This window comes from Heterocephalus glaber, unplaced genomic scaffold, assembly GCF_053883595.1.
Source record: "Heterocephalus glaber isolate CG9 unplaced genomic scaffold, H.glaber_assembly_v1.0 deba00001600, whole genome shotgun sequence".
NCBI classification, from domain to species: domain Eukaryota; kingdom Metazoa; phylum Chordata; class Mammalia; order Rodentia; family Bathyergidae; genus Heterocephalus; species Heterocephalus glaber.
This window is the reverse complement of record NW_028258372.1, coordinates 13,151,886-13,176,435: the sequence shown is the minus strand read 5'-3', so window position 1 is coordinate 13,176,435 and position 24,550 is coordinate 13,151,886. Positions and strand designations below refer to the sequence as shown.

The 24,550-nt window shown below is 44.5% G+C and overlaps 1 protein-coding gene across 2 annotated transcripts in view; it reads right to left on the bottom strand.

Annotated features, from left to right (window-relative positions):
* Positions 1 to 1,141: 1,141 nt before the first annotated feature.
* The window catches only part of Tnn (tenascin N), a 67,123-nt gene continuing 43,714 nt past the window's right edge, over positions 1,142 to 24,550 (bottom strand). For both annotated transcript variants that reach the window (XM_087194344.1, XM_013075339.3), the window contains 8 exons: positions 20,985 to 21,248; positions 18,762 to 18,892; positions 17,628 to 17,760; positions 17,041 to 17,192; positions 11,414 to 11,510; positions 10,025 to 10,192; positions 4,237 to 4,400; positions 1,142 to 2,283 (listed from right to left, as the gene is read on the bottom strand). In XM_087194344.1, coding sequence (XP_087050470.1) covers positions 2,143 to 2,283; positions 4,237 to 4,400; positions 10,025 to 10,192; positions 11,414 to 11,510; positions 17,041 to 17,192; positions 17,628 to 17,760; positions 18,762 to 18,892; positions 20,985 to 21,248 — 1,250 coding nt within the window. In that variant the 3' untranslated portion in view covers positions 1,142 to 2,142. The remainder of the gene's footprint in view (positions 2,284 to 4,236; positions 4,401 to 10,024; positions 10,193 to 11,413; positions 11,511 to 17,040; positions 17,193 to 17,627; positions 17,761 to 18,761; positions 18,893 to 20,984; positions 21,249 to 24,550) is intronic.

Here is a 24,550-nt window from a genome sequence, read left to right as displayed (position 1 = left end):
TGAGTTTGTATTAAATACGATGTTGGGAGGTGGAGCCTGGATGGAGGAGGAGGTCACTGGGGCTGTGTCCTGGAAGGGTCTATCTCCCTCCTCCTCCCTTGATGGCTCTCTGCCTCCCGTTGCCATGTTAGGAGCGGCTCTCCTCTGCCATGCTGCCCCGCCTTAGAGCCAGCTGACTGTGGACTGCAACTGTTAGAAACTGTGAGCCAAAATAAACCTCTCCTTCTTTCAGCTGTGGGTGTCAGGTATTGTGTCTCAGAGACAAGTAAAGTAACTGAAACAACCCATCTCTGGGTTTCATCACCAATCACCACCTCCAACTCTTAAGCCTACTTTATTTTTCTCCTGCTGCATCTATCACTTCTTGCAATTATATATTTACTCATCATTTACTGTCAGCCTCTACCACTGGACTATAAGCATAATTTATTTGTTGTTCATCGTCAGTCTTCACCTCTAGAATACAAGGACTAGACTACATAAACAAAATATATACGTGAATGTTTTATTTACTTGCATAAGTCCAGTGCTTAGAACAGAACCTGGCACTCAATAGGATTTAATCGATATTTATTGAATGAATGAAGGCACAGCAGCTCCATTAGCACGAGAACTGGATCTGGCTAACCCACCTCTGTTTCCTCAGTGCCTCATCCAAAGCAGGCCAGCACTTAATAGATTCTCGATCAATGAGCAATGTGCAAACACATTTTTAATGAGTGGCCCTAACATCAACACTGGACTTCATTCAGGCCACACATTATCGGATCCAGCAGTTGCAGTGGCACTGCTCATTACGTCCATCTGGGGACAGTTGAGAAACGGACAGAGAGAGAGAGGCACACTGAAAAAACAAAAAGTTGGCAAAAATGGTTGCAGGAATATAGCTTGGCATTTTCCCAGAGGCTAAGCCCTAGAGAAATCTAGACAATAGTAGGGCTTCCAGAACATTTGCCTTCCTTCCCATTCACGCAATTCTTCTGCATTCCAAATATCACTATTCGCCATCACACAGGAGGGAGACCGCAGCCAGCCGAAGTCCAACAGAGCACACCAACTGTACCTTCACTTGTGCTTAGCTTAAATTTAGAATGGAAGTGCACTTATGCAGGGAGAATAACACAAGACAAAAGGTTTTTTTTAATCAAGTGGTTTATTTTCTGGAATAAGAATTTAAGTTACTTCAATGGTCATTGACTTGGCTACAGAAAACCTTCCAAAATGATAGGAAACCAGCAAAAAAGGATCTGACATGCTGAGCATGCAGTCAAAGACAGCCTCTCAGTGCCCTGCTGCCTGGAAACTCAGGGAGGGAGGCTGAGGGCCTGGTGGGAGTGAAAGGCAGTCAGGGAAGAGTCTTGGAAGGAACTAGTGTTTAAGAGAGTCAAATTATTTAAGTTGAAATGAGTGAGAATTTATTTACAACATATGCAGATCTATGAAAATGATTATGCAAATAGCTGGAAAGGGGGCAGTTAAAAATAGCAGTAAAATGGCAGCTTTGGTTTCCAGAATACTGGAGACCAGTCAGAAACTAGCTAAATGTGAATGCATCTTGGCCCCTTTTTATTCTCTTCATTTTTCCTCACAACACCAGCAATTAAAAAGGAGTGGGATTTACACTTTTTCCCTCAAAACCCACAGGAAATAGGAGGCAACAATCATCAGGTTACCCCAGCCCTGACTCCTGTGCAATCGGAATCTCTCTTTGGTGCAACTTTCTAGAAAGAAGATTTGTATTAGCAGAGATTTAAATATATATGTGTGTACACCAGTTCCTAGAGATTGCCAGTGAAGTGCTGGAAGATTCATTTTTTTCCACCCTAATCCAGTATATTTGGCTGAAAAAAACTTGCAGTTCCAAAACCCTCGTTTTCACCCATACAGACTGCAACCAGGATAGTGCTGATGATCAGGTCCCCTAGCGTAGATGGGCAAAACTGCAGGTGACTGGGAAGGAACCTCTAGGATTCCAAGCATGCTGCCTTCATTTGTTCTGTGGGTTTTCCAGCAATCTCAGAAACCAGAGGCCGGGAGCATCCTCCAACTTTCCACTTCCCAGCCACAGCCACCCACCGGCCCCAAACTCTCAGCCCCGACCCCAGCTGGTTTTGTCTCCTGCGAACACCGCCGGACGGGCCATCAGAACATTCTCGTCTTTCCTCCCAAAGTCCGCTTCTTTCTGCCATGGAAACGCTCTCTGCTGTAGCCATTTGGGCGAATTTTCAACTCCACGTAAGGGATGGAGAATTCATGTCCTTTCCACGGCTTCCAGTTCACCCCCTACGCGAAAAGTCAACATCAAGAAGTCGCACTTTGGAAGAAGGAAGAGTGGCTTTTGGAACCTAGGAATCATTCTTTGGTAGTCAGTCCATTCCCGCTGTGCTGAGCGCAGAGAAAGGAGGCGCAAGCGTCCCCGGTTCGCTGATCCGGGAGGTGAGGTCAGAACTAAGAGCTGCGCCCTCTGCTGGGCAGCTGGGTTAGACAGGCGGAGGCGACAGAAGCCAGGGCGCAGCGGGAAAACGAGGGGTTTGGTCCAGGACATGGGGGAGGCCAGGACAGACAGCTAACCTGAGGGTCAGCCCGGTCAGACATGAGCAAATTAGGTTTGGCTCACTCTTCTCCTTTCCCAAAAATTAGAGGCAAAAATAAACATATTAATTGGCAATTGTGTGAAATCATTTTCAATTTAGACTATTTTGGTGTTAGCTCTGGGGTAACAAATAGCCTGCTGAAAACTAAATTTTATTTTATATCTTTTGACTGGTGAGCACAATGGTATTTAATTCACTTGATAACCTTGCAACCTGGCCAATAAAGAGCCCAAGTGACCAATTTTATGTATTTTAATTTGTGAGGTAAATAATAAACAAGAAGCTAAATGCCTTGCAGACTGTGAAAAGCACATTAACCAGATGAATGTCTTGTATTAGCAAATATGGGGATGGTTTAGGGCATGCTGGCTGCTCATTTCAAATATTTGATCTCTGATCGCAGGCCTCTCTGAGTCGGCCCACATACTGCCACCATGATTCATGGGCCATCTTCCTTGGCTTCCTGGGAGGCAAATTTCTTTTCCATTTGAAAAATCACATAAGCAGCTGACTAGGACCAAAGTAATAAAAATGTACCTGTACTTTCCATGTGCCAATATTGACAGCAGTATCGGTGTGGGGTAAGTTCTGGGAAGAGGGGCTTCCTGAAGGATAAGATCAGGATGTAGGACAGGAGGTAGAAACCCAGAATCAGGAGTTCGAGGGTTTGGGAGTGTAGGGAATAAGGATAATGAGGAGCAAAGATGCAATTCTCAAAAAACTGTGAGGAAGCAGGCAGGAGATGCACAGCAGACGGCAAAGAGTTAAGATGATAAGAAAGGGTTGTGGAGGTTCAAGAAACTGCAATAGCTTCAAAGGCTTCCAAGCAAGAGAGGGGAGGGGGACCTGCATGGGCTCCCAGCCCTGCACACTCCTCATAGAGCTAGCACGATGCTCTAGGAAGACTCTGGGTGGCTTTGGGTACAGTGGATCTAAGGAAGATTCTGACCTAAAGAAGAGGACTTTGCTTTCCTGGTGAACAAAGCACTTGAAAAAAATGCTCTGGTTTAATGAGTATGATGAAGTGTCTGTTACAGACTGAATACTTGTGTTCTCTCAAAATTCACAGGGCAAAGCCCTAACCCCCAATGTGATAGTATAAGGAGGTAGACTTTGGGGAGGTAGTTGAGATGAGATCGTGAGGATAGAGCACTTAATGATGAGATCTATGTCCTTATTAGAAACGGATAAGGTCAGGACCCCTCTCTCTTTCTCTCTGCCATATGAGGATGTAGTAACAAAGCAGCTGTCTACAAGCCAGGAAGCAACCCCTACTGCCCACCCCGGCAAGAATCAAATTTGCTGTCAGTCAGATCTTGGACTGCCCAGCCCCTAGAACTTATTCAAGCTACTCAATCTGCAATATTTTGTTACAGCAGCCCATGCCATGACAGTGTCCATGTGTGAACTTGTAAAATGAGATGGTGTATGACTCACATCATCAGTCTACACACAGTGGGCAGCCCAAACTTCCCACCCACCTGCCACTAAGAAAGTGTGCAATACTGGAAAGTAGAGTGGGCAGGGCCCTTACTGGGAGCCTTGGAGAGAGAGGCGCCACCAGCCCAGCCTGGAGGGTGTCCCTTTGGGAGCTGACTGTGGGCAGAGCCTGGGACAGAGTCAATCTTTGCCTGTCACCTACCTCACTATGCTTAGTCTCCCCGTATTTGCCATTAGGGTTGGCCAAGTGGCAGTTCTTATACCACCAGCCGCCATGATGCGTCAGAGCACAGTTGCTGAGGGCGATATCATTGTCTCTGTCAAAAGTTGTAAACTTCCATCCATTGTGGTATGTAAGAGCATCCCCTGCAGGAGAGAAGAGGGAAGATGAGAGCCCTTGTTTAGCCACTGAGGGCATGACCACAGTCTGCCCCAAAAGAGGACCCAACAGGAAACATCTAGGCATGAAAATGTCAAGGAATCAGCCAATTACATGTCACAGATGGTCACCACTCTCAAAATGGCCCAAATGAGAACATGACACACATGAACAGGTTCTCTGGCCTGTCACCCAAACTCCAGGCCTGTTTCTCCAGTGGCTGGAACAGCTTTTTTGCTTGTAAGCTCCACAGTCTCCATAGTCACATAACGTCAAAAGTTTGACTGCCTCTCACAAGAAATACCCACTCTGTCTTCCTATCTCTGCTATGGTGACCCTTCTCCCCGCCACCTAGACCTGAAACCCCAGTGCTATGCTTGACAAGCCCTCTGCATCTTTTATCCGACCTTTCTTTCTCAGATGTCTCACACACCCACTGCTCTGCGCCCATGGCTGCCAGCCTAGGTCTCTTCTCACCTCTGTGGGCCCTCGCGAACCCAACAGCTTTCTCCCCAACTTCCTGCCTGCCAATCCCCATGAAGCTCAAACTCCCGTTTTTAGCCTGTCAGGTCTAATGTCCTCCTTCTGACCACAGAGAGGTGATGGCTCCTCATTGCTTTGCAAGCTTGTCCCTTGCTGTCCCCTCTGCGCAGGCCTGGATCCCACTGTTCTCATCAGGCACCTTCCGCTTGAGAAAGGAAAGGTCCACCTCCAATAGGGCTTCTCTCTGCCTCTCACTGGCGAAATCCTAACCATCCCTCAAGGCCTAACTCCACTCCATACCCGAGGAAGATTCTCACTGGTCTTCCCACCACCCTAAGACAAATGCACGCACGCACGTGTGCACATATACATGCACACACACATACCTGAACTTCTAGAGCCTTCCCAGGATGTATGTACAGTTCAGTGCTTCACTACATCCTGTCTAGGATCTACCTTACTTTACTTGCGTTACACCTATTTCCCTATCATATTTGCCATCCTGTTACAAATTTACTTTCTTTTTCAGCTCATAAAAGGCAATAAGGGCTCTTACCAATCACAAGCTTAAGCAAGTTCTGTTCCTGCTATAGTGATACTTTCATTATAGCCAACCCCTGGCTCCCTGGATCATCTTCTCACACATGTTCTCGTCTGATTCCGTGAAGTAGGCAGAGCAGCTCTTGGTCTCATGAAGAAATAAATTCCCAGGGAATAGACTTTAGGACTTGTCAAGGTCCCCTAGTCCACAGATTGGAGCCCGGACTCAACTCTCAGCCCTCAGATTCCAAGACCAAGGTTCTTTCTGCATCACCAAGTAATCTATGGCTCCCTTATTCCAACAGAGGGCTTGCATCATGCTAGGAAAAGAAAGCCATCTCTAACAACCAACAATGGTCCTCCGAGTGAGGCCCCCAGCATCACGTGGGAACTTGTTAGAAATGCACATTCTCAGGCTCACCCCACACCTACAGAACCAGAAACTACACGTAGAGTAGGCCCCTGCGATCTGGGCATGGGCAAGCTCTTCAGGTGATTCTGATATGAGCTATAACATCATTCACTTTCTTATGCGGAGCAGCGCATTAGGCTCTAGGAACACAAACAATGAGGAAGTTCTTGCTCTCAAAAACACAGTTGGGCTGTGTGGGGCAGATCATAAGGAGTTGCTAAGGGAAGGAGACATAGCTCAGAGGTTCACTGCATGCTCAGCAAGGGCACAGCCCAGGAGCAATCCCCAGCACGGTGACAGAGTGGCGAGTACCACGTGTCCCAGTTTGCCCCTCCAGTTCTACAGGTTCAAACAACAGCTCCTTTCTGCTTCACCCAGCAAAGGTAGGAGGAGCAAAAACAGAGCCAGAGAGGCTGCTTCAGTCAGACAGCAAAACGGCTCTGTCCCATCTGTCCCAGTCCCAACTGAAGAAAGGCACGCTGTCACTTTGTCCATGCACGTTTCCTCCTCCCTCTAGATTTGGTGCACACAGTTAACTACAGCTTGAAGTAACACACAAGGGCTTCCCCAGTAACATCCTTTTAATGAGCTCCGGTTACCTAACTTGCACACAAAGTCCCCAGGCCTGTTTTTGAAGCATCTGGCCAGAGGTGTTCTGCAGGTTTTTGTTATCTAACCCTGGGCACTGGGCCAAAGATGGGTGGCGCAGGTTTAAGCCTAAAAAGAACTTTTTTTCTGCCAATGGATTTTCTGCCTTCTAGAAACTGAAGTCACTGTAATGTTCAGAAGTAGATAGCAAGTAATTTTATCCTGGTCACCAGGCCCGAGCTAAGACAGCATCCCGATTTATTAAGGTTATTTCCCTAAGTAAGAGAAAGTGAAATGAAATAGCCAAAACCACGGTGCTGAGACTCGCTCCCTCCTCAGAGTTTCAGGAAAAAGCACTGCATTAGAGATAAAGGCCCCAACTCCAGTACAATGTCTTTGGCGAGAAGCTGGAGCTTCTCAGGTGCAGCCTGGAGAGGCTGATGGCGGGCTTAGAAGGGCTGAACCCAAGCTCAAGATAGGGCCACTAAGCTGGTCATCAACCATCTCACCCGGATGTCACTCTGAGACCGACTCTCCTCCTTTAGCATTTCATGGGACAGAGAAGGTGAGCCAGGAAGCTACCATCTCAGACCAGGAAAAGCCATTACCACCATGTCTCCAAAAGTTACATACACCCCAGGACCATATGCCTGGACCTCAAATGTCTTTTATCTTGGGATTAGGAGTAAGCAAGCAAAAGAATGATAAGTGACATTCTGGCTTTCCCTTTTATACTCATATCCATTAAGGTTTTGGGGGGGTTTCTTTTTGGGGGGGGGGTTGTTTCGTTTTGTTTTTTGTCTTTCTCAAGTCCCAGAGTTTTAAAACCCACTTCAAAACAAGGAATGTTCTGGCAGTTGAGATATCTGGCTTCCCTGGCCCCAGCCCACTCCATGCTGGTACAGATTGCCAGAGCCTGGACCCATCCCCAAACCTGGACACAACTGAGCCCCATACAGCTGGAACTTGAAATCAGCTGTAAACAACTGGTCAGCCCAAAGAAATCCTTCAGCACTATTCTGAATGTCTATTTTGGTTTCCATTTTCATCTCTAAATAGATGAATTGTATCTTGAAGGTAGAGAGCATCAGACAGCCTCCTTGCTTCACTCCAAGTCTTAAAATAAGAAACTAAATTTACACCGTATTGCCCCTGTAGTGCTTCCTTCACAAAGGAATAATGGATTTTTGGGTGACTTCAGTGGGACTCAAGGGTCAAGGCCCCACCTGGACACCCTGAGGAGGGGACAAGCCTTGAACCTCACATTCACTCTGGGGCTGCATATCTCAGAGCTATTAGCAGAGCTCCAACTAAGTCAGAAGTGGAGAGAGCCACCACATGAGCAGAGAAATCAAAGTGCACACCTCCCTTTCCTCTAAATAGGGCCTCATCATTTAGGACATGAGAAGCCAGAAGCTTCCTAAAATTTTAAAGCCCTCCTCATGGACCCATCACCATATATAAGGGAAACTAAAACTCCACTGGTCCCCCAATGTAATCCGGACTTTAAAGGTAGGAATGATCAGGCATAGGAAGACCAGATTGCTGCCTAAGTGCTGTGTGATTTGAAAGTCTCCAAGGCTTTCTGTTAAAAAACATATCCTCCACTGACTGGCACTGTTGCCCTGAACAACCTTATGATGGAATTATCACCTAATCACAGGTAAAATGCAAATACAGTACCTGGGAGGAAAATCACATTTATCCCCAAATATGCTGACTTCCTTTCACTCACTTTCCCATTAGCATCACTTCGTTTGCTAGATTATGTTAAACAGGCCCAGAAAAGGCAAATTTTAATGTTCTAGGAAAGGAGAAGGGACAGCCTGGGAGGACAGGCCTGAATCAAGTCCCCAACCAGGAAGCCAGCGAGGGGTGCTGTATCTCAAGGAGAGAAGTGGGGAACAGGGGCCAAAGGGAAACACCCAACTTCATACGTTGTCCAGGTATCAATCAGCCCACAGATGTGAAGACAGGGACTCTAGCCTGGGAAAAAGGCTAAAGCTGATGCTTATGATGGGAACAGAGAAGAGGCTTTTGGAAGTAATGGGGATAACCAGGTAGGCTCTGTGTGGACTGAGACCAGAGCAGGAGGCCCAAAGGGTGTAAGAGAGACTGGCTGTGGGTCCCTTTTTACACCAAAGGGTTGGGGACCCTTCGGGAAGCTATCAGCAATGAAGTCCAATCTTATTTAGAGATGGGGTGGGGATGAGGAACCATGGGCTTAGTCCTACAAGACATAAACAATTCTTTGCACACTTATTTCCACCCAAGCCCTGCTTGGAATGCTTGGACAGTTCTATGTAGCCTAAACTCCTGGTACTCTAGTAAGCCCTACCTTACCCTTTCACCAAACTCACTGACCCCTGTGGAACCTACTGGGTCTTGGGAAGATATTAAACATCTGTGAGATTATATCAAAAAGCCCTGCTGGCAATTTCAGTTTTTAAACTCATATTCTCCCTGCCAGGCTCTGTGCTGGACACAGGGAAATAAGAGCAAAATTCATGTGATGGGGTTTTTGGATGAGATTATAGATCTCACAGAAATTCACAGTTGTCTGCCTTCGGGAAACTCTTGAGTAGACAGTTCTGAGAAGTCCTATAGGACTACATTCCGATACCCTTGACTCAGCTCAGTCCTGGCTCTCACTAAGGGCCCCTTCCTTCCTTCCACCTACGCTCAACTCTTCTTTCCGACGAGCTTCAGCCCCTGGCCTGCAGGAAGCTTCCTCCATCCACTCCAACCCTCAGGGCACCCACTCTCTCCACTCCTTAGTTCTTCATGGTCCTTACCGCTTGGTTGACTCTCTGCAAAAGTTACCTTACAGTTTTCTTCTTCTATTTACTTGTGAGCCTGAGGACAGAGACTGTGTCCGTTTGGCTGGTAACACCTTCCTACATAGTTATACCAAAGCAGGAAACACGCAAAAGTCAAATAGGCTTACTTAACTTAAAAACCATAAATAAGATTTTAAATATTAGTATTAAAGCAATAACCACACCTCCCCTTTGGAATATTTATTGGAATCATTTCAGCATTTCCATTACATTGCTTAATTTTGTTCCTTTCCCTCACAAATGAACACATCATCAACCAGCTAAACTCCAATGAGCAGCTAATCGAGGCTGAAGATTCCGCACTTTGAGCTGAACTGCTCATTTCTGGGTTGTCACAGTTGTATTAAGTTAATGAGACCTATCCTTCGTATTATTTAAATCAGCACTTTCATTTTTCTGTCTTTATTTATAGCAAAGTACCACAAAATGCTCAAGTAATAACATACACACGCACAGCTGTGCCGACAAATACGACAGCCACAGTGCTGAGGTCTAATGAAAGGTTAAAAGCAACAGAAAATCACCAGAAAGGCTAATTTCATCAGCCAATTCCAACAGACTGAACTGGGGGAGTAGAAGAGGAGGGCTGCGTGAAGGTCAGGGACTGTCTTAACATCCTTGGTCACCCCCGGCCCAATTCATCTCACAGAACAATATTCCACCCCCACCCAGACCCACGGCACCTGGCAAAACAATCCTCAGACAACAGAGAGCGAGAGACTGTAAGAGTAAGGAAAGACTTTCTTACCTGCTGTGCCTCTGTATTTCCCAACTGTCAGCTTATACCGCTCCTTGGGGGAGGCCACTTGGAATAAATCATATACGGCGTAGGCAGATTCATTGGAGGTCTGTAAATCCACTCTGACTTCATACCGGGTAGGGGTGCCACTAGTAAGATTGTGTAGCTTATCAAGTCCTAAAAATACAGAATGAATTCTAATGACCAGTTAGGGTTTCTATCTAGATGTCCCCCGAGGCCTCATGTGCTCACCGGTGTGGGTGTGTGATATTCATCAGTGGATGAGTCCACCAATGAGTTTACAGCTAAATGTGATGTTGGGAGTAAAGCCTGGTCTGAGAGGCGGGTCACTGGGGCTACGTCCTGGAAGGGTCTATCTCCCTCCTCCTCCCTTGGTGGCTCTGCCTCCTGCTGACACGCCACGAGCTGCTCTCCTCTGCCAGGCCCCTCTGGCACACAGTCCGGCATTGGAGCCAGCCAACTATGGACTGAAACCTCTGCAAACTGTGAACCATAATAAACCTTCTGCATTTAATCTATCGGTGTCAGGTATCGCATCCCAGAGATAAGTAAAGTGACTAAGACCCCAACCAACCCGTGTACCTGTGAGCACTCTCCATTTGCATCTAAGACTTTCAAAGGCAAAAGTCATCCTAGCTTTTATGTTTTCTGCCAATAAAGGGCCTTTCCAACACTTTCTCTTTGGGGGAAGGGACCAATTTTCTAACCCTATTATTTTTCTGGCACTGTCACACTAATGACTTGTATGGAGAGGCACAGTTGGAGGGTGGAGAATCATGGGATGAATCTGCCCATGAGCTCCATGTCTCTAAAACAAAAGCAATTCTTATTGTCCACACATCTCATAAGTAGACAACAGATCAATATTCGTTCTCAGATCCCTGAAGAGATTTTGTACTAAGCAAACCACAAACATCTTCTACTCCGTTAGACACGGAGTATTCAGGTTATGATTTTTTAAATTTTGCATTTCCCAACTGATGCTTTTGGCTGTTTCTCTCTCTGTGAACATCTGCTCCAGAGGAGAAAAGAGGGAAAAGGGGAAAAAGTATAATGCCGATAATGCCTGGCATTACCATCAGAATTTCAGGGACTACTACAATATCCTTCCAATAAGAGCCCAGAATTCCCACTAGACAACTGCTTTTCTAACATGATTTGTGAGAATTTCGGGCTCCAGGCAGCTTTGCAGTGCTTACATACAGCATAAAAACCACCGGGGGCAGCCCAAGTCTGGAGTGCACGAGAACCTTCCCATTGGCTTGGGATCACCAACACAGTGTCCCTGCCACTTGGACCTCTCACTGAGCTGCCTGACCAGCTTGTGAAGGGGAAAATTACCCACAACCCCAGCCCTTGGATTCTCAGAAATCATACCAAGCCAGAACTCCTGCATAGGGTCCCCGAAGCCTTCCACATAGCTCCGCCAGCGCTTGAAGAAATCCAACTGCCCAGTGTTCCGTCTCTGGAAGACCTGAAAGGGGACATGGCTGGTTCACTATGACATACTGAACAGAGAAAACCGAGTGAAAAGAGGACAGTATCTGTATTTCCCAAGGTGATATCAGGGGTCAGGAAGGGACTAGGAAGCTGCCCATAAAGCAATTTCCTCCAGCAGCACCACATCTTTATTTTCAGAAAGGATTTTTATTCCTATATATGTAGATTCACTGTATTTGTCTATGATATTAGTAAGAATTCCTTAGGTACAAAGAAGCATGCTAAGTACTAAAATGTGTAATTACTAACAGAGAAGATTTCTTCCCTCAAGAAATTTCAATTACAGAGCACAGAAAAACTTGGGGAACTGGTGATATAGTTGCCATTGGTAGACTATGGAAGACAAAACATTCCAGACCTTTGCTGGCTCTGACCCATAACCTTCAACATCTATTCAACTCAGTTGGGGCACATTATATTTATATGTTGTTTCTTCCCTCTTCCACCCTATATAGTTTGAAAGTAGGAATTATCTTTTAGTTCACTTAATTCCTATTGTAGCAAGTATATAAAATTTATGGAGAACAAAGTTCATCCAATAAATATTTATTGAGCATCCAGTATGTAGTAGGCACTACGAAGATGATGTGCAAAACTAATAAACCAAAAATGGTCCCTCGCCTCACAGAGCTAACTGTCTAGTAAATGAAACAAACATGAATTAAACAATCAAACATGCAATTAAAACAATAAGTGCTATGAAGGAAAGATGCAATAGGACTTTGAGAGAATTAAATAGGGGAACCTAGCAATAGCTCCCCTGAGGAAGTGACTGAGAGCTACAGGCTAAGTAAGAGTATCAGGCATGCTCAAGTCCCTCTAACTGCAGTGCAGAGCCTGGCCAGGGCAAGAGCGGAAGAGGGATGGTCAGCCAGGAAGTCACTGCAGTGGACTGTGAGAGACGACAGTCACTTGGACTAGAGGCCGCCCTGAGGATAGACAAAAGTGGACACAAGGTAAAACTGACAGACATGGCAACAGACAGAATGTGGAACTGAAGGAGGGGAAAGTCAAGAATAATTCTTATGATTTTGGCTTGCAGAATTGAATGACTATCACTAAGCTGTTCACCTAGAGGGGAGGTTCTGAGAGGTCAGGTTTTGTGAGCGCACCACGAGCTCCTTTGGAAATGTAGTGTGAGATGCTTCTGAGGTATGATGATGCCACATAAGCAGCTGAGTGTAAGAGTTAGAGTCCTAAAGAGAAGTCTAAGCTATATATATATATTTTTTTGTACTGGGGATCGATAAGCTATGCTTTTAAAGTGGGCATGTGTCTAAGAAAACGCTAGTAGTTACCAAGTCCCATTTCACTTTTCTCTTCCCAGGAATACAGAAAGATTTCCTTTTCAAGTCTCCTGCACTTAAGGTAGAGCCAAGTAATTTCTAGCCAAAGGGCTATAAATGGGAGTACAGGAAAGTGGGTGGGATTCTCCATGTTCTCTTCTACTGTTCCACACCATGGCACCATGTTGAAGGCCATGTGTTGAAACTGCAGACCACAAGATGGAATCAGCCTGAATCCCTGAGTCACCACTTAGAAGTGGCAGCCAAACCTCCAGAGAACATTGCACACATGAGCAAAAAAGCTTGCTGTCAGATCACTGAATCTGGGGATGGTTTGCTACTGCAACATATCCATTCCATCCTAATGACTACAGACAGCCACTGGGAAACAGGGGAAAGTGAAGTCAAGGGAACAAACAAGGCCACGAGGGAAGAAAATAGGAACTAAAAGGAGAAAATGCCCTAGGATCGAGCCACAAGGACTTGTAATGTGTAACAGCCACATGGGGAAAAATTATTTCATTAAGGAGAGAGAAAAAGTAACTGGAAATATGGGAGAAAAAACTAGGAAAATGTGGAATCACAAACCCAGAGAGAAATAATGGTTAATAGCATCAAGTGCTCATGACACAGGGAGAAACAGGAGATCAAAACTGTCCCTAGAACTCAGTGATATGGGGTCACCAGTGATTTTGTCAAGGGTTGTGTTGGTGAGATACAGGGACTGAAAAGTGAGCGTGGAATAAGATAGAGTTGGATACTATGCAAAAACAGCTACTTTCTTCACAAAAATTCCTCTATTTGGAAGAGGGCAGTTCCTATCAGAGTAAGTTGGATTCTTTTATATGAAGTAAACTTTAAAAGTAACTAAAACTTAAATACACCTTTGTGCACTACTGGACTTGATAATACATAATTCTACTTGACCTTGAAAGCCAAGCTAAAAGCCACCCTAGCTAACCCCAGCAATGACTGCCACTAACCAAAGCTGAAATTGCTTCTTTCTACCAATTTTCCTCCATTTTAATTCAAATGAAAAAGCCCCAACACAAAATCTAATATCCCTGCTTTCCACCAGGCTTCAGAGCAGCTGCCTTGAAGTAAAATGCATCATCTTGAATCTGGTAAGGTAAACCTCCTCCTAATACTTGTGCATTCTTTGTTTTTGCCTGGGAAGAGCCAGAGAGAGCAGCAAAGGACAGGTTATCCTGCAGGAGTGCTGATTCTCCATGCGGGCACTCACATTTAACTCCTCCTGAAGCACTGGGGCAGGCTCACTGGCCCAGGAGAAGCTGAACTAAGGCACCTAGTCAGCTAGAGCCTGTCCCTGCCAGAGGGGTAGTGAGTCAGGCATTTCTGTTCCTGACCCTCTGCCAACTCATTATCAAACTAGGACAGAAGTGGGAAAGAAGGGTCTACCACACAGAGTTGCTGGAAGGGCTAAATGACATGGCACATGCCCTATGAATGTGGACGTCCGGGATGTGAAACTCACGTTTGCTTCCACATCCATTGTGTCAAATCTTGTTCCTACTGCAAGGTCAAGTTCAAAACTAATCCTGCCCTTCTAAGGACAGATGTATTATAAAGGCATGTGGTCTCTATCTCCAATCAATAAACATAATGCCCAAGCTTGATAAGAGCTTTCCAGCTTATTCTGTTAAATAATACTCAGCCTGGTCAGGCAAGCAGACTCTGGTACTCTTCCCTCATTGCTTAGACCAGATTCATGCTTCTAGCTGTGTCCTTGGACAAGTTAGTTAACCTTGAGAAGCTTTACTTTTCAAAATTATCAGATCAAGATGACAACTGCTCCTCTGTTGTGAGCTAAAACTGAGGCTTTAGCAAGATCGTTAATCAAAATAAATCACAAAATACTTAGCCCAGAGTCCAGCAATATAGATAAGTTATTATTATATCTCAATAAATGTTACTTTGCAATTGATTACATCAAATTCAAATGAGCTGGCCCATAGGGATCATTTTTACATTGTGATCAGGCAGCCTTCACTCAGAATCTAGTTCATTCCCATTCTGAGTGAAAACACTATAAGGAACTTCTGTATTCAGGAATAACAAAAGCTCCTTAGCAAATAAGTCTCAAAGGGGGAAAAAACTCCTTATGTCTGGTCAAATACTCCAGAGTTGTCATTACACTCAAGAACTTAATGTTCTGAATGACTCAATCAGGAAGAAAAAAATCAAAATTGCATGTAAAAGCCTGTGGAAAGAGCCTCTAAGTGCAGTCTTTAAGACTTCCAAGATGGAAAACAAAGCTGGAAATATTTGAGACATTTAAGTGTTCCCTGATGTTCTTTCCAGCTTCCCACCAGCAGCCTCTGTTACCTCCTAGGGGCAGAGCTTGTCTGTCGGTTCACCAACCAGGATTCCTGCTGCCTGCTGTGGAGAATTTCCTTAAAAGGATTTTAAAAGTTCAAAAGAAGCAGGGTACTATAGGTTGTCATTCAGTGACAGAAAATGCAAAAAACATGAAAATTGTCAGTAAAATATGTGGTGGTGAAGTTTTCAGGACTCCATATGATTTTTGGAGCTTGGAGAACCCTGTAGACTCTCATGGATTATTTCTAGGAATCGGGGTCAGAAAACAAGACGTGGGGTGGGGTGGGGTGGGGTGGGGGATTGGAGTTGGTTAGATCACAGAGTGGCTTCTTATTTCTGGGACAGACTGTGTGTGGAGCGAAGGTTATTTTCATGGGCAGGATAAAGAGCGCAGGCTCCTTAAGTGCAGAGATTTTAGTCTGATTCTTTCACTGCTGGATTTTAAGTTCATAAAACAGTACCTGATGCATAGTAGGAGCTCAATATTTGTACAATAATTCATGGACTTCCCAGGCAGACAGACTGACAGATCTCTTTCCTAAAGGTTATGCTAGACATACATCTCTTTCTCTATGCGAGCTTGGGTTTCAGAAAGGTCATATTAGACAGTACAAACATCCTGCCAATGGTCAATTACAGACACAATGGCAGGAAATTGGGCTTCAGGCCTGAAGGGACCAAATGCTTTGAGTTACAATGGTGCTGATGAAAAGCAGCAGGTACAACCCTATGGGCCTGGCCAGCTGGAAGACTTCCCACATTATATTCTGTTCAGTTATTTTACAAATCAATCAAGAATTTCCCCATCCAATCCATTTACTGCCTTTCAGGCGTCAGATGCCACTGTGCAGATAATAACTTTTCTTCATCACTGCTCATCAGATGGTATCATTTTACCCATGGCTGCTCAAGTGTCTTTGGTTTCCCAGACCCCTGAGCAAATGTGTAAGTGAATATAGTTCTGAGCACTATGATATCATACTTTCTCTTTCCCACAATGAGTTGCAGATACACAGCAGGTGAAGGTTGCATGCTGGTTTGAGGTATCGAGAGCTTCTGTCAGTTTGGGCACAGAGAGAAGTGGAGAGTGGGAGATGGAAGAATCAGATTGCAAACTTCAAAGGCAGCTCATCATATAATTGGATCAGCATGCAATCAAAGAAGATGCCATGTGGTTTAAGTAGACAATGACCCAAGCGAATAAAAGGTCCACACAGAACAGGAGCCATTAGGACACTGCCCATGCCTCCCTTTTTCAGGTCTTAAGTCTTTCAAATCAAAGCCCAAAAGGCCTCGTTTCTGTCCTGTTGGAAACAAGGCACAGAACCTGGACAACAGGCTTCAATTCAGAGAACCAAGCCCCCAAAGAGGCTGTGAATATTCCTCTTGGATGACCCATTGGGAAGACCAATGAATTAGGAGGCTGGAGGCCTAAAATCTAGACCTAGCTTTGTTGTTAAATTGTATGACTTAGACAAGGTGCTTTTCTCTATGGGCCTCACTTTCTCTGTCTGTAAAACAGGAATAAGAATCCTTTCTCACTTACTCTAAAGCTATCTTACGATAGTTATGTTTTTCAAAGTGCTTTAAAGTAGGTAAAATTTAGGTAATGATCACATATAGGGCATTATTGGATGACAATAAACCCACAAGCCTACATAGTCTTCAGTCCTGTTAACCAAGCCTATTCTATGACAGATGTTAAGTACTAGGCTCTAACCTTACACTCTCAAAACAGCTGCAAGTCATCAAAGATCCTCTCTCCTATGGCTAAAGAAGTAGACCCCCCTCCAAATGCTCCACAGGGCAGCTGTGACCAGCTCTCTGGGCAAAGAAACAAGTGCTTCATGGAGCTCCCCAGGGCTCTGCAGGACTCACAATCCAGCCGCCTCCGTCTGTGTCCATGTCACAGTAAACCTTCAGGGGCCGGTTGACATCACCATTCAGGTAGATGGTGTAGAGGCCACTGGCGGCATCGCTGTTCTGCTGAATCTGACTGCAGTCCGAGGGGTGTGGAAAACGAGCATCAACTGGGAGCCAAGCAGAAAGGCAGTATTGTTAGAAGAAAGGCAAGGAAAAAACAAATTCTTTAAGGCCTCTTCTTTTTTAAGGCAATTTATTTTGTTTGGAAATTAATTCATAACCCTGATTATCTTTCCTCTTCCAAATCTTCACTCATGACTTTTTTTTCTCCCTCCCTCTGCTCTCATCAAACTCTGCAAATGCACCAGAATCAAGGTCAAATTCTTATCACTTCTTTCCCTAAATCAGTACCCCCACAAAGCAATGCTCTATTTCACTCCCTTCTGTAGCCTCTCACTGTGAGTAGGTTTCTTTTGAATCCATAACTCCATTTTCATTTCCCAGAGGAGAGATCCATAGCTCTATAAGCGCTTGCTCCTCCCTGGCCTCGCCCCTGCTCAGCTGCTATTGCACTACCACTCCTAAGGCAGATTCCACGTTACCTGTGGAGAGGGAGGTGGATACACTCCTGCTCCTGTGATCACCCTTAAAAGCAACCAAGGAGGCAGGGTAGGTGATGCCCTGCTCAAGGCCTTGCAACTCGAACCTCTGCTCGCCTCTTCCAAGCCGCACCTCCTACCAAACAAAGGAGATAGTAAGTAGAGAGACAGTGATTCTGTGCATGATCCTCTAGCAGCCTAGGGATCAAGAGCATTCCGGGGGGCTACCACAGAAGCTCTCCAAGGGCCCAGTGGCAGCCCAGAAACCCCATGGGCCCCGTCACTTCTCTGGAGGGCTGTGCCACCGAGATCCAATCCTACTAGGAGCACTAGTTGAAACATCACACCATGTACTGCCACTTGAGCACAGCCTATTCTTTCCAGGGGTGTCCACCTTCAGATACACACTGTGCACTGACTATAGCCACTGCTATCGGCAATGAGGAGGCAATGCTGGCCTAAAGAAATGCTAAAAGGGCATGAAACAAGCCACTGATATCTGCGATACACAGAAATAGTTGGTATTTCAACACATCTGTCTGAATCTGTCTTACTTGCTCTATAAGCACAGGACTGACTTTATTAGCAGACTGTCAGAAGCATTAAATGCAATCACAAATTAGTCAAAGTGCCCTTCCTTTTTTCCTCCCTCTTCCCTCTTCCTTACCAAGGAGAAAGAATGACAATTTGCCATCTGGACAAGTGTTGCACATTTGCTGCCTTCAGATTCAAGGGGGAGGTATACCATTGAAATAAGCACCTACCATGTGTTAATCACAATCCTAAGAAGTTTAGATACAACAATAAACAAAACAGCCAAAAATTTCCTGCTCATGGAGCTTGTATTAGGGAAGACTAACAATAATAATAATTTTTTAAAAGGGCAGATATGTGGCCAGCAAATATACAGAGGTCAGTAGGAGGAGCAGGCACAAATGTCAGGCCTTAATGAGACCACAGTGTTCACAAATGACTCTGCCTAGCACCATCCCTTACATATACCAGGTGATCAATAAGGATCAACTGGTTGATCAGCAGGTTACCATCTGACCAGCAATCAAGCTGACTTTCCCAAGTCAGTCGCTTCACAGAGAGGCTGCTCAGAGAAGGCAGCAAGAGAAAAGAAAGGTCCAGTACCTTTACGGTGCCATTGGGGAACTGGTAGGTCAGAATGTACCCATCAATCTGAGCAGAGGGGGGCATCCAGGTCAATGCCCCACCAGAATGTGTCACACCGAATGGACGAAAGTTTTTGGGAGGATCTATTTCTATAAATTAAAAAATTAGGTGATTATTATTACTAAAATACAACCAGACAAGGTAATTCTTGAGCTATTAATTTATACTTTCTTCATTCATATTCCCATTTCTCTTCTTCCCTCCAAGCACTTAATGAGTCTGTTCTTCCTTGCTATGGAGCTTTCCTGATCCTCCTGACCTTTATTTCCAAAAATAAAGATCCATTGAGGACAAGAAGATTAAGGACTAGGACACTGTGCAGGCTGACAGGGAGGGGATCTGGGCCCACTTCCCAGCAGAATATCCCAGGAGATATTAGCTTTGTGCAATCTAGACTTGCAGATGGGTTCTCCAAGGAGGCAGGGCTTCCGAGGTATCATAGGAAGATGAGAGAACCACAGACCTACAAGAAAACTGCACACAGAAACCAGGGCTGACTCAGCAAACATCTCCTTAGAGAAATGACAAAATGCCTTGCACTGGGAAACTCTCCAGGACTTACACAGCCCTGATGAAGGGCATGATTCTTAATGTCCTTAGATTTCTGACCATCAAACAGAATGGGGCTTATAATGGAAGTTAGCACAGAAATACAAAGTTGTGTTTTTTAAATATTCAAGTATTTGGCCTTAGATGCACACCTAGTACAAAGAAAAAGGCAGATAGGAGAGTGCTTATAACAAAGAATGAAGGTGGGCAGAAAGAGCAGAGAGCTTTTCCTGTATGTATTTCTCCACCCAAACACTGAGCGTACATGGCAGACCAGGAAAACTAAAGCTCAGCAAAAACACTAGTCACCACTGTAACAACTGGTCAGACAGCTCACTTTTTAAATTAAATAAGATATGAATGGAAATTTCCATTTTGAAGAAACATCGCAGAAGGCAATTTTAATTTAGAAGCTCCCAAAGAGTTGTCTCCAGGCTATTTTCTACCCAACAGCATTTCAGCTGAGAACTGAATCGCAATATTTTAATAGAAATCAGACAGCTGCTGCTTTGAATTACGTTGTTTTGACAAATCTTAAGTTTCTATTATATCAGCTTGGTTTGATTTTCTAAAGCATAACATCTGGCATGGATCTTATTCTGTCTATCACATAGAAAAACTGGATTTTCTTTCAAAATGAACGCAAAATTGTAACTGTTTAAATATTTTCAAATTCACTTCTGCCACCTCTTTGAGTGCCCATCCATTTCCCTGGCCCTGGACTTGAGATGTCTGTCTTGGTTACATTCACATTTCTATGGAGTAGAAATAAGGCTATTTCATTACTGTCATTTAAAATGGGAAAGTGAAACAAAGAAAGACAAAGAAGGAAGAGATGATAACAGGAACAAGGGAAAGGCAGCAAAAGAGAGGAGGAAGGAGGGAGGGAGACACTGGTTACCTGTTGACTCTGGAGAGCCACACAGGGAACTAGAGTGTCTGTGGTAGGAAAATGAGATTTTTTCTCAAACATTCTTGTGTAGTTTGAAACTTTTTGTAATAATAACATACTAATCTTGAGATTTAAAATGATGGATAATTTTAACTAATAAAATTATGATGAAATGTAAGGTACTCCTAAATGCAGTGGCCCCAGTTGGTGCACTTGACCATGGCGGGGAATGAAGAGACCTTCCCCAGATTCTCTGAAGGGCCCCATAGACCTTCCAGGGCCCTCTAAGCCTGATTCCGTGATGTTAAGCCAAGGCTGGAGGCCACATCATGCACCAAAATATATGCAGCCCAGGCATCTCTGACCACCCTCTGGAAGCCACATGGAGGAGGGCGTTCCACCCTGGGCCCCACCGTGGAAGAGGGAAACAGAAACTCCCACCTCTCTCTTCTCTCCACTGGACCTGAGGCCCAACCAGGTTCTGGGCTTGACAGCTGGGTAAGTGGATGGGGCTGAGGGAAGCCACCTTGTACACAACTACTGAACCATGTGCTCTACACTGTCATCTTATCTGAACTGTTATGCCACATTATCTCCTTGAAATGTAATTGCAAACACTTGAGAAATGTCTTCAGATGAAGCAACAACCCCTCCTGTTCTGCTCCCTGGCCCAGTCATAGAGGAGGAGGATTCACTCCTGAGCAGTGTGAAGGGTTCCCCTGGACTGGTCCCAACAGTACCTGTCAGGGCCTTGGTGCTGACCTTCTTGCTCTCGCGAGCCCCTTTCACGGCCCACACTTGAACTGTGTATGCCACACCAGGCTTCAGGCCTGTCAGGATGGTGCTGCTTTGCTCCTTTGACACTGGAATCTCCTTTGTCTCTCCATCCGCAGATGTGTAGCGCACCATGTACCTGTCAATGGCGGCTCTCACTGGGTCCCAGGAGATGGTGGCTGTAGTTTCTGTCACCCGGTTGGTCACCAGGTTTTTGGGGCTGTCAATTTCTTTTTTAAGAGAGAGAGAAAAGGCTGCATTTAGAACCAAGGGAGCTCTCTACTCTGGTTATCAATAATAATGGTATAATTCCATTGAAAACAGGGGTAAGAGGCCCCCAGGTTCCATTTTCCAGGGAAACAAGCCACTGGATATTAAAACTGGAAGGAATCATACCTTCTCTGTTTATCAATATGGAAATTTTTTGTCCCTGTAGTTCTCCAAATTACCATAAAAACCTTAGCAACAAAACAAGCCATTGAAACTACTGTTGAAACAACCTCTGTTGTAAACTCTACAGTATCTACCGGTAGTTGTTTTGTTTAAATGAATTTGAGAGCTAAGTAACATCTTCTCTTCCACTTGACTTATAAAAGCACAGGAAAATGGAAGCCCAAGTTCTTGCTGTTTTCTTGTGTTCAAACCAAGACCAGACCTCTTTGCTCTGAATTTTGAGCCTTCTCACCTTCTCAAGGACTTCACTCCTTTTCATGTGCCCCCTCACTCCTGCACCAGTCCCTTCTCTACCATCAGTTCCTGACAAGCCACCTCGAAGATCCCATCCCTCCCTACGTTGTTTCATTTCTCTACACCTCAGAACCGACAAACTCAAGAGGAGGGTCTGCATAGCTCAATCTCACTCCCCACCCATTCACTCCCCAACTCAATCATGTTTCTATACCAGCCCTAAATCTGCTGCTGTAGGTCACCAATGTTCTGGGTGGACATCTGTCTACTGGACACCTGGCATGCACACGTTACTCAAATTTGAGTGGTATTTAGCAGAGTTAACACACTTTCTCCTTCTGGGAACATTCTCAGCTCTTGATTTCCATGTCTACACACTACCCTGATTTTCCTCCTAATTCATTGACTCCTCTGCCTCCTCCTTGGTCCTTTGTTAGCAACTTTCATATATCAGTGCACCCAAAGCTCCCTCTTTTCCTGTTTCTCTACATTTCTCCCCATATCTACAGTTTGAAATTTTAGAAACTCAATATTCCATAAGAGTATCAGTTCTCAGCTCCAGGCTTATATCTACTATTGCATTATCCATCACAGAGTCTGGCCTGTATTAGACACTCAATAAGTATTTGTGGAATTAATAAACAAATCACTCAGTTAACCAAGGAATCTAACAAGTATCTCAAACTTAAATATTTAAAGTCTTGACACTCCCCTAATAGTCTCCCTCCTCAAAAATGATAGCAGAATCCTCTATGTTGCTCAAATCATACTTTGTTCCCCGTTTTCTTTGTACCCATATCTCATAGGTCAACAGTTGCTGTCATTTATACCTCTAAAGTACATTCACAGACCTCTTCTCTTCTCTATCCCTACCACCATCACACTTGCTCAAGTCACCATCTCTCACCAAGATTTTTATAATAGCTCCTTTACTAATTTTCCCACTTCTACTCTTTTGTCACTCTCATTTATTCTCCTCACTCTGACCTGAAAAATAGTTTTAAATGACTACTGTACCACGTCACTCTTCTAATAAATATAGCACACTTCCTCTTTTAGGCACCATGTGCTTCTATATGACCTAACCTTGGTCCTTCTGCCTCATTTTCAGATACTTGCTCCCTCATCTTCTATACTTCAATGATACCAGCCTCTTTGCAGTTCCTCAACTATCTCATGTCTGTTCCAGCTTAGGACCATCACATGTGCTCTTACCTTCTCCCAGAAATGGCTATTCCCCAGTATCCATCCTCCCCTTCTTCCACAAGCACACTGCCTAGTAGATCTATCTGCAATGCCACAAATATTCCACAATCTACACTGTCCAACATGGTAGCCATTAGTCACATGTGGCTACTGACCATGTGAAATGTGGCTAGTCCAACTAAGGAAATAAATTTTTATTTTAATTATTTTAATTAATTAAAACTCAAAGAGTCACACTAGCTACACATGGCTATTTAATTTCATACGACAGTGAAACAGAAGTTGAACCTGGCCTCATGGCCAACCGGCTGAAGATCTCATTTCCAGCCTCTTTGTAAGGAAGTCTGGCATCATGTCTTAGATTAGACAGTGAAGTGTGAGAAGAAGGGGTGTCTGCAATATTCCAGTCATGTCCTGCCCTTTCCCGTGCCCCTGCCCACCAGCTAGAATGCAGATGGGCTGTTACCATGTAAATAAAGGCAACTTCTAGGGATGAGTGAGAGGGAAAAACAAAACAAAACAAGGAGACTGGGTCTCTTGTACAGAGGAGCTACCCTGTCAACCCTGGCTCACTCATCCTCTATCATTCTACGGGGATGAATAAATTCCTTTCTTGTTTAAATCATTCTCATCTGGGTGTCTCTTTCAATGTGTATCCTATTACTATTCACTGCATTTCAGAACGATCCTTACCTGTCATTCTCTATGCCTATACCACTGTTATCTCTTTCATATAACTTATCAGAATTGATACTTATAAATATGTTTTCATATATCTCTCCCACTGGACTTTAAGAGACTAGAGATCGCATTTGTTTTGTTTACCACTGTATCCCCAGGCCTAGCACTTAGCAGATGTTTATTAAACGTTAGCAGCATGCTGAACACAGGGCTCCAGCTTCACAGGTTAATATTTGAAACTTTATATCACACAGTATCTATTGAGTCAAGCCCACCTAAAATAACCTGCCACAAAACAGTTCTTTCATTTTGTAGTTTAAGGAATTTTATATGGGTTTCACATTATTCAGTATAATTTTCTATTGCCGAGAGGCACAAAGCTTAAGAAAGAGTTTCAAGACATTAGTAGGACCACTCAGCAGAGTCTACTACTATGCTTTGTTCTTTTTTTAGGTAAAAGAAAGGGTTTTATTATAGTAAACTGTCAGCTATGAGTTGAGTGTCTGACTTCAAAACTCATGATGAAATTTTGTTTTTGTTTTGTTTTGTTTTTTGTGCCGGGGATTGAACTTGGGACCTTGCACTTGCGAGGCAGGTGCCGGAACCACTGAGCTAAATCCCCGGCCCCCCATGATGAAATTTAATTGCCGCTGGAACAGTAATCAGAAGTGAGATCTTTGAGAGATCACTGAGACTTGAGGGCTCTGCCCTCTTGGATGCATTAATGCCATTATCACAAGAATGGGCTACTTATCATGGGAATGGATTTAACATCAGTACCCTCTTGCCCTCTCTCTCTGTCTCATGTGCCTTCACTGGCCCTTCTTCCACCTTATAAGCAGCATGAAGGCCCTCACCGGAAGCAGCACTGTGCCCCTGAACTTCTCAGCCTGCAAAAGTGTGAGCTAAACTTGTGCTGTTTATCATTTACATAATCTGTGGTATTCGGTTATAGCAT